This window comes from Tetranychus urticae, chromosome 1 (genome assembly GCF_039701765.1).
Source record: "Tetranychus urticae isolate SD_2017Ah chromosome 1, NJAU_TeUrti_SD_1.0, whole genome shotgun sequence".
Taxonomy (NCBI): domain Eukaryota; kingdom Metazoa; phylum Arthropoda; class Arachnida; order Trombidiformes; family Tetranychidae; genus Tetranychus; species Tetranychus urticae.
Window position 1 is genome coordinate 4183650 of NC_142958.1, and position 12057 is coordinate 4195706.

Consider the following 12057-nt stretch of genomic DNA (forward strand, 5'->3'; position numbering starts at 1 on the left):
TGGTGAAAAAGACACATTAAGGTTAACCTATAAAATGCTGTGAAAGGAAGACAAAAAGGATGAAAAGATGAAAATGAAAAGAGAATTTGAAATTTTTCTTCTTTTTCCTTCTTCTTTTGATTGCTGATCAACTCATATGTTTCCTCCTCTCAAGCCATTATAAAAGTAGCAAAACTCCCACAACATGTTAACCAAGTAGTCCAGGTAAATAATCAGGTGAAGGAATAATACAAAGCAAAAAGAGGAAAATCTATGAATACTAATGATAAAAACTAATATCAATTTATTTCTCCCTTTAGTCAACATGTTCAACTTTTCCGTTCTTATTATTGTTCATTATTATTATCAATAATCATTTGTTAATAATAGGATGAAGCCAATGGTTTGGGTTCTCAAGGTTCACTTTCAATTGTTACATATCGCCAAAAGTTGCCTTTGAAATGAAGATGACAACAAAAAATGCATTCAAACGTTGCTCGAGGTGAGTTTTTATAGGCTCATCTTTACCATTACATCGTACTTTTTATTCACTTTTTACATTGTATTTTCAAATATTATTGTTGGTCTTTTAGCTTTTCCTTTTTTTTCAACTTCTTACGAGCTTTCTCGAGCTTCTTTGTCAATGTCTTATGTCTTCGTGTGCCTTCATATTGGGCATCAACAAGAGCATCAAGAGGATCGACAAAAGAGCATCAAACATTCAACGAAAAGCTTTACTCTTCGCTTATTGTTTATATCAATGGTTCAACATTACTTTCCATGTTTACTGAGACTCGCTTTGTACTTTGGTCTTGATGCCTTTTCAGGTCTCACATCAGGGAGTAAATAACACTCTGTGAGGGATAAAAAGGCTCTCTAATGCTTCCGTTTTTTGCCTCTTTTCATCAACATTGCTCTTTCTTCATCTGTCTTAGTTTGCTTGGTAAAAATGTGTATTAATGCCAAGAAAATGATGAACAAATTATATCAAAAAAAAGATGAAAAACTGATGAAGAGATGAAGTTGTAACATTTTTTTTCTGGTTATTGATTTTTGCTTTTTGATTATTGTAATCCATTGAACTCTTTGCTTATTTTTTTCAGGTTATTTTGCCTACTTAACCTAATGGCTGTAAATAAGCCTCAATGTTTGACTTTGGTCAAACTAATGAACAAACAGAGTAAATGGTCATTTAAGTGAAAAGGTAAAACCAAATTTTTACCTTTTTTCCCACAAAAAATAGACATTTTGTTTTGCCTTTTTTTCGCCTCTTTGCCTTTCTTGTTCAAGATTTTAATACAAAGACAAGTTAAACAATGACAAAAACGCAAATCACTTGACCGTGTTAAGAGTCAAGATGTGGGGTTAAGATGAGGCCACTTAACTGCATCGTCAAAATATTAAAGGTAAATCATCTTCAACACAATAAGCATTTACAAATACAACTGTTGTTGAAAATTGCTGTTAACAGAGAGGAAACAATCGAGAAAACTAACAAGAAAAAAAGGCCAAAAAAACGATCATTTCAAATCAATAGTAGCTAATCAATTTACATTGAAAATCAAACAAGACATTTAAACATTAATAATGGTTAAATCATTTAGTTCAATAATAAACAGGCAAACAAGTTAATGTTATTTACTCAACATAAGTTTGCTTATTTTTGCTTTCAGCTAAACAAATCATTGAAGTAAGTTAATTAATAATGAAAACATTGGAAACAATCGAGTTAATTGTTGATGTAAACAAATGTGAAAAGCTTGTTAATCAATTGAAATGCCGCTTCAACAGTTGGTTAACATTGAAAGTGTAATATTGCTAGTTTCATCAATAAATTGGTTTATAAATCATGATTATGCTAATTGTCAGGATTGTTGTGATTGAGTTTGCATTGGTTTGGGTTAAATTGAAACTCATTGGATTAACATTGAAAGTTGTGAGATTTGAAAGGTTACTTTTGAAGGGAAACTTCAACTTTGACATGAAAAGACTGAAACAAATGGCTCAATATTATACAATTGAACATGTAACAAGCTCAGGCTATTTAACAACTGCACAATCAGGGGAAACAATCAAATCTGTTTACCATAATCTTTCAGATGATTACAGTTTCTTCCTCTTGTCATCTGTTGACAGAAACAACAATAATAACTGAATATGAGTTGAATCTAAAAAAATCAAAACTAATCTTGCCAACAACAATTTTAGCTTGATATTTAAATAGATAAGTTTGAAGAAAAAACACAACAACGAAGACGACGACGACGACGACGACGATGAAGATGATGATGATAATGGTAATGATGATGAAGTTAAAAAGATGATTAAGATTATTATCAAGATTAACTGAAGCTTCTGCTCATAATCATTTTACTCGTCAAAACATTCCAATCATTCTTAGTAAATCTTATTAAAAACTAAAATTATCTCTTCAACATGACATTATTTCCGTCCCATTTGATGAGCTTTAAACACAATGATATTATCAGCGAGAAAAGACGAGATTTGAAAAATAATCAAAAATCACCTGAAACAGTCTAAAAATGTCTAAATATTTACTTTCAAAGTGCAAAAATGATGAAGAAATTGAATCTGCATTCAATCATTCAACCTGATAAAAATGGAAATTCAAAGTTCTATCAGCTTTTTGTGTTGAAAGGATTGACAGCGAAAAGTGAATCGCGATTCAAATCACGATTCGAATTTTTGTCAATTTTGTAAATTAGATTGCAATCTGAAAAAATATTCATGAAATTGATCTTCAGCAAGAAGTGTGAACAACCGAAAATCTGATGAAAAAACAGAAAAGTCATTGAGACTCTTTGAGCAAAATTGTCTGACAATGTTCGTGAGTTTTAAAATATTTTAGTAAATAAACTCAACCTGAAACACCAATTTCCGACATCGAATGAACCAGAAAGTCACTAAAATCTCGAGTCATCATAGACATCAAATCTTTCAAACTTACTGTTAGTCCATCAATCACATAAGTACAACATTTGATAAAATAATTAGAACAATTTGTTGATAATAAATTGTTGAATTTGTACAATCTGTAAGTGTGAACAACTGACAAAATGAAGGCGAACCAAAAAAACGGCTTTTTGTCTCTCAATGGACCAGAAATGGTACTCTAAACTTAATCCTGTCCTTAAAAAGGCTATTCAGACAGTCACAAAAAGAGCCACACAACGACGATAAAAGTATTTCAATGCATTGTAATGGATTAAAAAGTGTGTAAAAACGCCTCAAAGTATAACAAGCCATCAGTTACCAGTTTTCAATTGAAATGCTTTTTCATATTGTGTTATATATCAAAACACTGATGGACACATTTACCCTCCTCCTGTTAAACAAAACACACCACCTTCCTCATCCATCTTCAATAAACTCATCTTCCTCTCAGCCTCCTTTTATCATCTCATTCAATGTATTGCCTTGTAAACGCCACGAGAACACTTTATCAAATAAATAAAAAAATAGCCAAAAATGTGACAAGAAGCCAAAAACAAACAAGTTTATGGTTGCAATTGTAAATCGTAAAATTGAGGACAAAAGGACAGATTAGTTGTGACAGTTGCAATTACACAGTTTTAAAGACTAATTAAAATGTTTTCCTTCAAATAATGAATCAACTTTTAAATGATTGTCACTTTGATACACCAAGAAAATCATTGAAGGAGGATAAAGATGATTGCGGTGAAAAGCCGTGAGAAGCTAGACTAATGTACCAAGTAAATGTTAACACACGTTTTTTTTCACGTACTTCAAAGTGAACCTTTTTTTGTTGTTTGAACCACACACACAAAAAAACAGCGAAGGGAAAAGATGACGATAAAGCTTCAATGCGGATTGCTCTTTGTGTTATAATGATAATAATAGGAACCCTTAACAACTTAAAGTTATGTTTAGAGGTCAACCTCCAAGAGGATCCATTATCATGGATTGCCTGGCTAACACAGATGATGAAGAGGGAGAGGAAAAAGGCTGAGAGTGTGAAATGTATTCAAATCAACTTTTTTGGTCTACTTTTTTTTTAATATCTACATTTTTTACTTTTGAAGTAGCAAAATGATAAAGATTGATTGACTTAGGAAATGCTAGTTTATTGTTGTAACAGTTTTTTGGCCATACATTATATACTAACTGATATACTTAGAGGAGGAGAGGAGATTGAGGGTGATAAGGTGAGAGTGGGTTTGAGCAGAGGGTAATTGAAAGTGGATATATTTTGGTGAAAAATGTTTTTACTTTCTTAAGATGATGGCCATTTCATTATGACTTTGTTAGTGTTCAATAAAACAAGCAATTTTCATTCACTTCTCTCTTGTCATGTTGTGGTGTGTTTTTTTTTGAGGGTGGCATTATGGTTACCTTTTTTTCAGGGTTATGTCAATGTGTTTGTTTGGGTTTGACACTTGAATGGACAATGAAACATGCGAATAATAAGCGAACAATTTATTACATTTTCTGTCTTCTCTACTATCCAACTGGAAATCAATTTAAGACTACATTATACTGGGAATTATCTGGTAAATATCTTTTACATTTATCGGTAATCTTAGGATGCAAGGCAAGATTTATTAGCTAACTGTTATTGTGATGGACAGTGACTTTTGTATTACGCGTAAAATGCTGATTGTAATCAATTTAACTGATGTTTGTTGGTGTGTGTGTTTTGATGACTCTTTTACTGCATTACATGCTTCTATTTATCAAATCAATCTGATTATTTGACCACATTAGTTTGGTTAACAAGTCAAATCAAATCAATTCAATGTGAATATCAAAGGTTAAAACAGGAAAAATCAATGTTTGTTTTCACATGAATTTTACTTCTTGTATTTACTTTTGTAATTTGGACAAAAATGGCTACTTTGATTTGATACTTACATTACAAGTATAAAGTGTGATTGCAAACCAAATGAAAAAAAGGACTTTCTAATTCCTGGTGGGTCAATTGCTGTCCATAATTTGATGATGAGTGTAAAAAATGTTGATTGAGTTTCAAGAGTTGAACAAATTATTACACTTGTTGGTAGCAAATATCCTTAAATGATGTTAAGATGATGATGGTAATAAACGAATGATTGATTGATTAGAAACCAGTAAAGAAAAAAGGAAAAGGAGAAAGAAAATGCTAAATCACAAGGTAAATTAATGCAAATACCATTTGTTGATTAACCTCACTATTAAAAACAAGGTTGAAATAGTTGAAAATGTGTCGAGAAGGAAAACAAATGTAAAAGTGTAATGATTGAGATGATTGTAATGGCGATCAGGTTTGATGGTTATGTTGATGATGATGGTTTAGACGATGATTATTGCATTCAAGTTAACACTTTAGTTGAGGATTAATTTTCACTGTAATCACAATTAGACACAAAAACAAGTTGACAAGTTGAACCATAATAAACAATTGAATAACCAGAAATGAAAATAACAAAATGACAACAACACTTTGAAAGGGGGAAAAAAAGAGGACGGGAAAGGAAAAAAGCTAATTGTAAAATAAAGATGGCAGCAAAGGAGAGCTGCAAGAAAACAAAAGCCTAACCAGAAGCGATTACAAAAAAAACGGTTAAATGTACGTTTGTGTTGTTAAACTGGTCCTTTTTTATTGAATTAATATAAAATTGATTAATTATTGTGAATCCACTAATGTATAAGGAAACAACTGAAGTGATGATTGTGACGAGGTAAGTTCCACATTAATAGAAATGCTGTTGATAATAATTAATTTTCGTTGTTTATATCGTTTTTTCTGTTATTTCTTGCTTTCTTCTAGTCTCTGCTTTCAACCTTTTTTTTGGTAGCCAGTTTAACATACTCACAAGGATAAATAATAACATTACATTGTTTTTGTGAATGTTTTTTTCTTCACCCAAGGAAGAAGGAGGAGATTATCCTGTAACTTGGAGAGGTGGAGATTATTATTATCATCAGATTAGAGGAGTTTGCGTCTCAATCTTAGACAATTTCATGGAGCGGAGGGTTCACAATGTACAGGTAAACACGCCTATTGGCCAATCAGAGGAAATATTAGCTGCTTTCTGGGAGTAGACATAATGTTATCATTCATTCGTCAACAACGAATTGAATTGCTTTCATCCTTCTATCTTCATTTTCTTCTTTCCCTTCATCATCAATCTTATCATCATCATCATCATCTTCTTGATCGTCTTTTTTTTCTCTCTCTTTCTCTTCTCCTCCCTTTTCTCTATATCATCTCAATTTCAATTGACTTGGACCCAATTTGATTTACTAATGGCACAGTTAAATTTTTTTATATTCAACCGCATTATAACTTTGTTATTGACTATGGCAATCATCATTTATTCATTATTGATCATCTATTAATTGTATTTCTAGGTTTGGTGGTTTGATGTTCATTTATCCGATCATATGGGTTCATTTTTGAATAGCTTCTGGAAAACAGTTGACAATGTTTGATGTAATCAAACGTTTTTGTTTACTATTACCAATTGACTGATTAGTGGAGCTGTAATTTGTAAAACATTACTGTTTGTTTTATTAATTGGATTTCTGGTTATAAAGGTGATTAGTAGATGAGTCAGGTAGGCTTAAGATGACGATTAAGATTGAAATGTAAAGGTTTGTCCATAGTAATGTAATATGGAGAGAAAGGTGAAGGAATTGATGACAGGGAGGTTACTTGGGAGGGACTTTGTTTTAGGGATGATAATGATAATGAAGGAGGAGGATGGAAAGGATGTTGGTGAAGATGAGAAGTAAATCTTAGATATTGATTTTCTTACAGATTGACCTTTAAATAGGAGACTCAGGAAGGAGAAATAAAATGACAATGGAATAAAAGAACAGGATTAAAATTGTTGAAGAAGACGAAGAAGATACATTTAAAATGAGAGATGAAAAATGGTGATGACAGGAGCCAAAGGAACGAGAAGATGAAAACAAAGAAGAAGAAGACAGAAGGTAAACAGGAAGATTGAATGAACAATGGTTATAATGATAGGTGAAGACAGCTAAGAAGAGGAAGGTGATGATGAGGATGATTTTTTAAACTCTCCTCTTCAAACAAAAATGAAGACAAGGAGTTAATGTTTTAGACTTTTCTTTTTTTCTCGTCAATATCTTTTACCTTTTTTACTTTAAATTTTGTTTTCTTCTTATTATTACCATATTTCAGACTCGAAATTGGAAACCAAGGAATGAATTTAAATTTTCCGCTCAATGAGATTTTCGCTCCCGCCTAATCATGTTTACTCTTTTGTCGTTGTTTGGTTGCTGTTGTCTCTTTTTGATATCACATTTCATTTCTTTGAATGAATTAACTTTTTCTCAGTGATTACCTTCTTTATTTCTCTCTCACTCTTGTCAACGGGTGAATTAAGATTACCTTAATAGCAGTGTAAATTATGTTAAGCCGGTGAGTTTGTTTTTTGTTTTGTTTCTCTCTCTCTCTCTGTCCTGTCTCTTGCATTACTGTGTTCACCTTTTATTGTTTGCTGACAGTTCTCATGTTTAAAACATGTTAAATCAACAACCCAACTGCTCACAGGTAAATAACGTTTTGACTGATCTTGGTATCAATTAGCCAAGAAAACGAATCAAGTGAACATCCTTTCCTATTGTTTATCAATCTGAATCAATCTTGAATTTTTTATTAATTTTCTATCTCTCAATCTCTTTCTTTCTTTCCAGAAAATTTGATTCGATTGACAAGAGGACTTTGACAATGAACCATGCACAGGGTTAGGATTTCAAAAGGTAAATGAAATTTATTCTGCTTCTATCATCCTGGGATAGTGACCTTACATTATCTCAACACTGACATGATTTCTTCTCATGATATTTTCTCTAATTTTCTATTCTTTCTTTGGACTTTTTCTTTTTTTCTTCAGGAAAATTGAGATGCTGATTATACTTTGAGCAAACGGAAACGCCAATGGTCACCACATACAAACTATCCACTTGAAGCCCTTGGGAAACAAACAAGTGCTTATAGATTTATCCTCCATACTAATGACTTTATTATCTGCAAATTAACCTCAAATTTGGTTGTTAATGTGATGACAACTGATTACCTACGTTGACTTTTGTCCATTTCAATCTGACTTTTCGTTTTCTAAATCATCATTCATTTGCATTTCTTAAGATAAAAAGATAGATCTTTAGATCATATTGCCGTATTTTTTTATCTTTTGTGGTAACTAAATAAATGTAAAGACATGATGAAGATGAATCTAAAAAATGAGCCATCATCACTTAAGCATCTCATCCATTATTTCAACTTCAACATAGTTTAAAGTTGTATCATCATCAATCAATAGTAGAGATATTTTTGCTTCCACATATCTCTTTATCAGAACTTTCAAATACCAATTGTTTATATTAACTCATGTAAATTGTTGATTAAATAACAGCTGCTTATGATGTTCACTGCAATCCACATATTTCAATGATAATAATTTCTCCATCTATGCTTAGTCAGATGCAAATCTAAGAATCTGACTGAAATAATAATGATTAATGACTATTAATTTAAATTTTTATTGAGTGAGTTGATTCACATTCAATATTATTATTAGTGAATTTAATTGCTTATATCTAAACACATAATCTTTCTTTATGATGATTTAGAAACCAAATCTTAAATTAATGAAAGCTCAATTTACCACTTTAGGGTCTCAAATTAATCCTACATACTGTATTAATTATATTACCACCTAAGTAAACGACCAGGGCTTTGATAAGTTTTATTAAACGATCGTGTGAAGTATTTCTAATCATCTCAATTTTTGAAATCTTATTATTAATCTAACATCATTTCTCATCGTCAAACCAAACACAAAGACATGAATATTGAAACACATGGCTTCAATTATAATTACAGCCGTTTTAAAAGTTTAATTAACTCTTAATATCTCACAACCAGTTTAATTTGTCTAGCACTTTCACTTGATCCAATAACCCAAACAAACAAATTATTGAGAAGCTCTTAATTGTCTTCAAGTTTTCTAACCCTTTATTCACAACCCACCCACTATTTAAATAAGCAATTTGCATTTTCTCGTGATAATTATCTTTGCTATCATTTCTTAGTTTTAATTTAGCTTTACTTAATCAACTGATTTGATTTCAATATTTCAACAAAAGTTTCAGTTTCAGTTTATTTAGCATCTATTTAGATGCTTTATCTTGTTAGGTATTTCAATGAATTACATCTATAAATATTCTAATTGTTTGTAATAATTTGGTGATTGATAATTTCGCTATTAAAGTGATTAATAATAAAGAAAATATAATTCTATTGCAATGAATGTTAAGGGAAAAGCAAACATTTGGCTCTACTCTTACAGTTTGTTATGTGTTAACGGTCCCTTAAATTCACTGTTTTCAGAAAAATCGGTTCAACTCAAGTTGAAATTAAATTAATTGTGTGTTAACAAGGAAAAAACCTGTGCAAAAGTAAGTTAATTTGTTTTGATTAATAAACCAGGTTTCGTGTTGAACCCTAATTTCAATACCTTTTTCTCATTTTTGATTGATTTACTATTCATATTGTCTTTTTGCATCCTTACACTTTGTGTTTTGGTCTAGGTTATCACAATGTCATTGTTAAATAGAGAAATGGTTCGCCGTGGACTCAACTTAGCTACAGTGGTTTCTCGTCAACAAGTCCGAGGAAAGAAACGTTTACTGCCAATCATTAGTGAAAAATGGCTCTGGCCTGCTATCCCAGTTGTTGGTTTACTGCTTTATAACATGTGGTTCATTAGGCCTTCCGAAATTCTGGAAGATTATCGATCAGAGATTGAGAAAATTTCTAACCTCAAAAACAAAAAATTTGATTGAATATGAATCATTTTCTTCAATTCTTATCTTCCTCCCCACTTTTCACCTCAATTTGTCTTTTGCCAATCAGTTTAGTTGGTTAATAATTGTCATTTAATTTCATTGGCGAGAGTATTGAGAATGTTGCTTAATTATAGAATTAAAATTGAACTTGATGATTATTCGATACATCTGTTTTAATTTTTATATATTGTAATCCTTGACTGGCTCTGGCCGCAGCTTTTATGATCAAAATGACATTTGAATGTGAATCAATTTGTTAGAACGCGGTTTAACATCAAGTTTGGAAACAGTTTTCTGCATACATGTTTTATTATTAAGAACTTATATGCAAATGCTTTTCAAACACTGTAATCATTTGTAACACTTACTGTGTAGGCTAGTGTCAATTTCAAAGATTACTAATTGCTTGAATCGACAATAGTTGATAATATAATGTTGAATAACAATATTAATAGCTTAGACATTCTAATAATCAAACTAGGATTTCACTGATGTTTCAAGTCTTTTAGCCAGGATATGGATCATAAATTTGGAAAATTAAACGGGGATAAAGAATGCCCCAATAAATTATCGAAAAGATTCCAAACAGTCCTGCATACAAAGCAACACTTCGTACAACCCAGAAGAATCGTCTTTTCTCAATTTCTGGAGAATCTTTGAATTTGCGTAAGTTTTCTATCGCTGGGTAAGTCATCCGGTCGAATCCTGTAGTTCTATTGAAATCATAGGTAGAACTGCTAGCTCCAGGCATAGAAGAATCCTAGAAATAAAAAACAAACAAATTAAAAATGTGAACTCTTCTGAAATGCTATTTAAAGTGATAATAAAAATGATACTAACCTGAGAAGTAGGCTTACTGAAACCACATCTTTGAGCGTATAGAACCCTACTCATGCGAGTCGCAGGAACACGACCAGCTGCCTTAAGAAGATACGGCAGTAGGGACATGATCAAGGGTTTAAAATTTAATTAAATACGAGAAAAAAATAACAGTAAGTGTAACACAATTGATTAATAAAAACAAAATAATAAGCAAAACACGACCGCAGCTCCAATGTTACCTTCAAAACTTCCAAAATATATAAGGCGCTCAATTCAAATGTTGCTTATTTTGAGTCAAAAAAATTTGAATTGAGCGCCTTTGCCTGGATGTTGTTAACAAAGAGTAACTTTGGTTGTTAAGGTTAAATATTGGAGTTGAGTTCACGTTTGGATTTTGTGTTTTCATTCAATAGTTTTCCAATTTCTGTTTGTCTCGTAAAGGTTCATCATGTCTTTACTCTCATCTCTTGTTAGGACAATTGGTCGTGTTCCTGTTGCTCGAACCCAATTCGCTGCTTTATTTTCTACTAGTCCAGAATGGAAAGATAAGCTTGACAAAATGGTTTCATCTAATAAGGTTGTTGTTTTTATGAAAGGAGTCCCTAATGCTCCTAGATGTGGTTTCAGCAACGCTGTTACTCAGGTTAGTTTCAAATGTTCATCTAATTTAAACTACTTCGAAATTTTATCATTAACCTTTCATGTTTTGTTTCTATAGGTTTTGCGTATGCATGGAGTCGACTATGATGCATATGATGTTCTAAGTGATGAAGATTTAAGACAAGCGGTAAAAGATTATACCAATTGGCCCACCATACCTCAAATTTACATCAATGGACAATTTGTTGGTGGATGTGATATTATTCTTCAAATGCACAAGACTGGTGAATTAATCGAGATGCTCAAACAGATTGGTATAAAATCAGCTCTGAGTGAAACGGAGAGCCAGTAGGTTTTAGTTGAATTATATTTAATTAGAATAGCTCAGACCGACCAAATATAGGAAATAATCAAAATAAAAATATTTCATAAAGAGTCGCTGATGATTTTTTATAACAGTTCAAACTTGGAAATAGCATATGTATTATACTACTATATTAATTCAGTAAACCACAAAACATTCAATCATTTTTAAATGTTGAACTCTTCAAGCTGTTTAAGGTCTAAGCTCGTTTAATTCGCAACCAATGACGAAATTGGTTACTGCAATGGGTTAGACCAAGAAAAGATTTAAATTGAAAATCAATTTGTTTGTTGAAAATAGCTGTAAAATATTTTTCACAAGAAGAGTTTAAGGAGAATGAAAATGAATTTTATGAATATTTTCAATAAAATAGAATTAAAATATTATCTTTTGAAAATTTTACTCATTGCTAGGATAAGTTAAAACTATTTTGGTGGAGCAATAATGAC

The 12057-nt window shown here is 31.4% G+C and overlaps 3 protein-coding genes and 2 long non-coding RNA genes across 9 annotated transcripts in view; 3 read left to right on the forward strand and 2 right to left on the reverse strand.

Moving 5' to 3' along the window:
* The window catches only part of LOC107363459 (uncharacterized), a 32392-nt gene extending 26555 nt beyond the window's left edge, over positions 1-5837 (reverse strand). Inside the window, exons 1-2 of one of the 2 annotated variants that reach the window (XM_015930691.3) lie at positions 5150-5813; positions 4873-5029 (exon numbers count right to left, since the gene is read on the reverse strand). The gene's annotated coding sequence lies outside the window, so the exon portion shown is untranslated. Of the gene's footprint in view, positions 1-4872 lie in introns of both variants that reach the window. The other variant, XM_015930689.3, reaches the window with a different exon arrangement.
* LOC107363555 (uncharacterized) lies at positions 5536-8409 on the forward strand. 4 transcript variants are annotated; one of them, XR_003083510.2, is made up of 7 exons: positions 5536-5678; positions 5768-5988; positions 6352-6433; positions 7151-7390; positions 7477-7522; positions 7666-7731; positions 7866-8409. It is a non-coding gene; the product is annotated as an uncharacterized LOC107363555 (long non-coding RNA). The 4 variants fall into 4 exon arrangements; XR_016199614.1 differs by lacking the exon at positions 7477-7522; XR_016199613.1 differs by lacking the exons at positions 6352-6433; positions 7477-7522 and adding an exon at positions 6761-6936.
* Positions 8410-9371: 962 nt separating this feature from the next.
* On the forward strand, positions 9372-9980 carry LOC107363548 (uncharacterized). Its single transcript, XR_001568919.3, has 2 exons — positions 9372-9432; positions 9565-9980. It is a non-coding gene; the product is annotated as an uncharacterized LOC107363548 (long non-coding RNA).
* A 132-nt stretch (positions 9981-10112) lies between these two features.
* On the reverse strand, positions 10113-10841 carry LOC107363538 (uncharacterized). The gene is made up of 2 exons (XM_015930778.3): positions 10663-10841; positions 10113-10582 (listed from the first exon to the last, which is right to left on the reverse strand). The coding sequence occupies exons 1-2, from the start codon at positions 10768-10770 to the stop codon at positions 10328-10330; spliced, it is 363 nt and encodes a 120-aa protein (XP_015786264.1). The 5' UTR covers positions 10771-10841; the 3' UTR covers positions 10113-10327.
* A 181-nt stretch (positions 10842-11022) lies between these two features.
* Positions 11023-11994, forward strand: Grx5 (Glutaredoxin 5). The gene is made up of 2 exons (XM_015930767.3): positions 11023-11287; positions 11363-11994. The coding sequence occupies exons 1-2, from the start codon at positions 11093-11095 to the stop codon at positions 11594-11596; spliced, it is 429 nt and encodes a 142-aa protein (XP_015786253.1). The 5' UTR covers positions 11023-11092; the 3' UTR covers positions 11597-11994.
* The last annotated feature ends 63 nt before the right edge of the window (positions 11995-12057 follow it).

Coding starts and splice junctions, on each gene's coding strand:
- LOC107363538 (XM_015930778.3), bottom strand. CDS start 10,770: ATGTCCCTACTGCCGTATCTTCTTAAGGCAGCTGGTCGTGTTCCTGCG. Junction 10,583..10,662: donor TCAGTAAGCCTACTTCTCAG/GTTAGTATCATT, acceptor TTTTATTTCTAG/GATTCTTCTATGCCTGGAGC.
- Grx5 (XM_015930767.3), top strand. CDS start 11,093: ATGTCTTTACTCTCATCTCTTGTTAGGACAATTGGTCGTGTTCCTGTT. Junction 11,288..11,362: donor TCAGCAACGCTGTTACTCAG/GTTAGTTTCAAA, acceptor TTGTTTCTATAG/GTTTTGCGTATGCATGGAGT.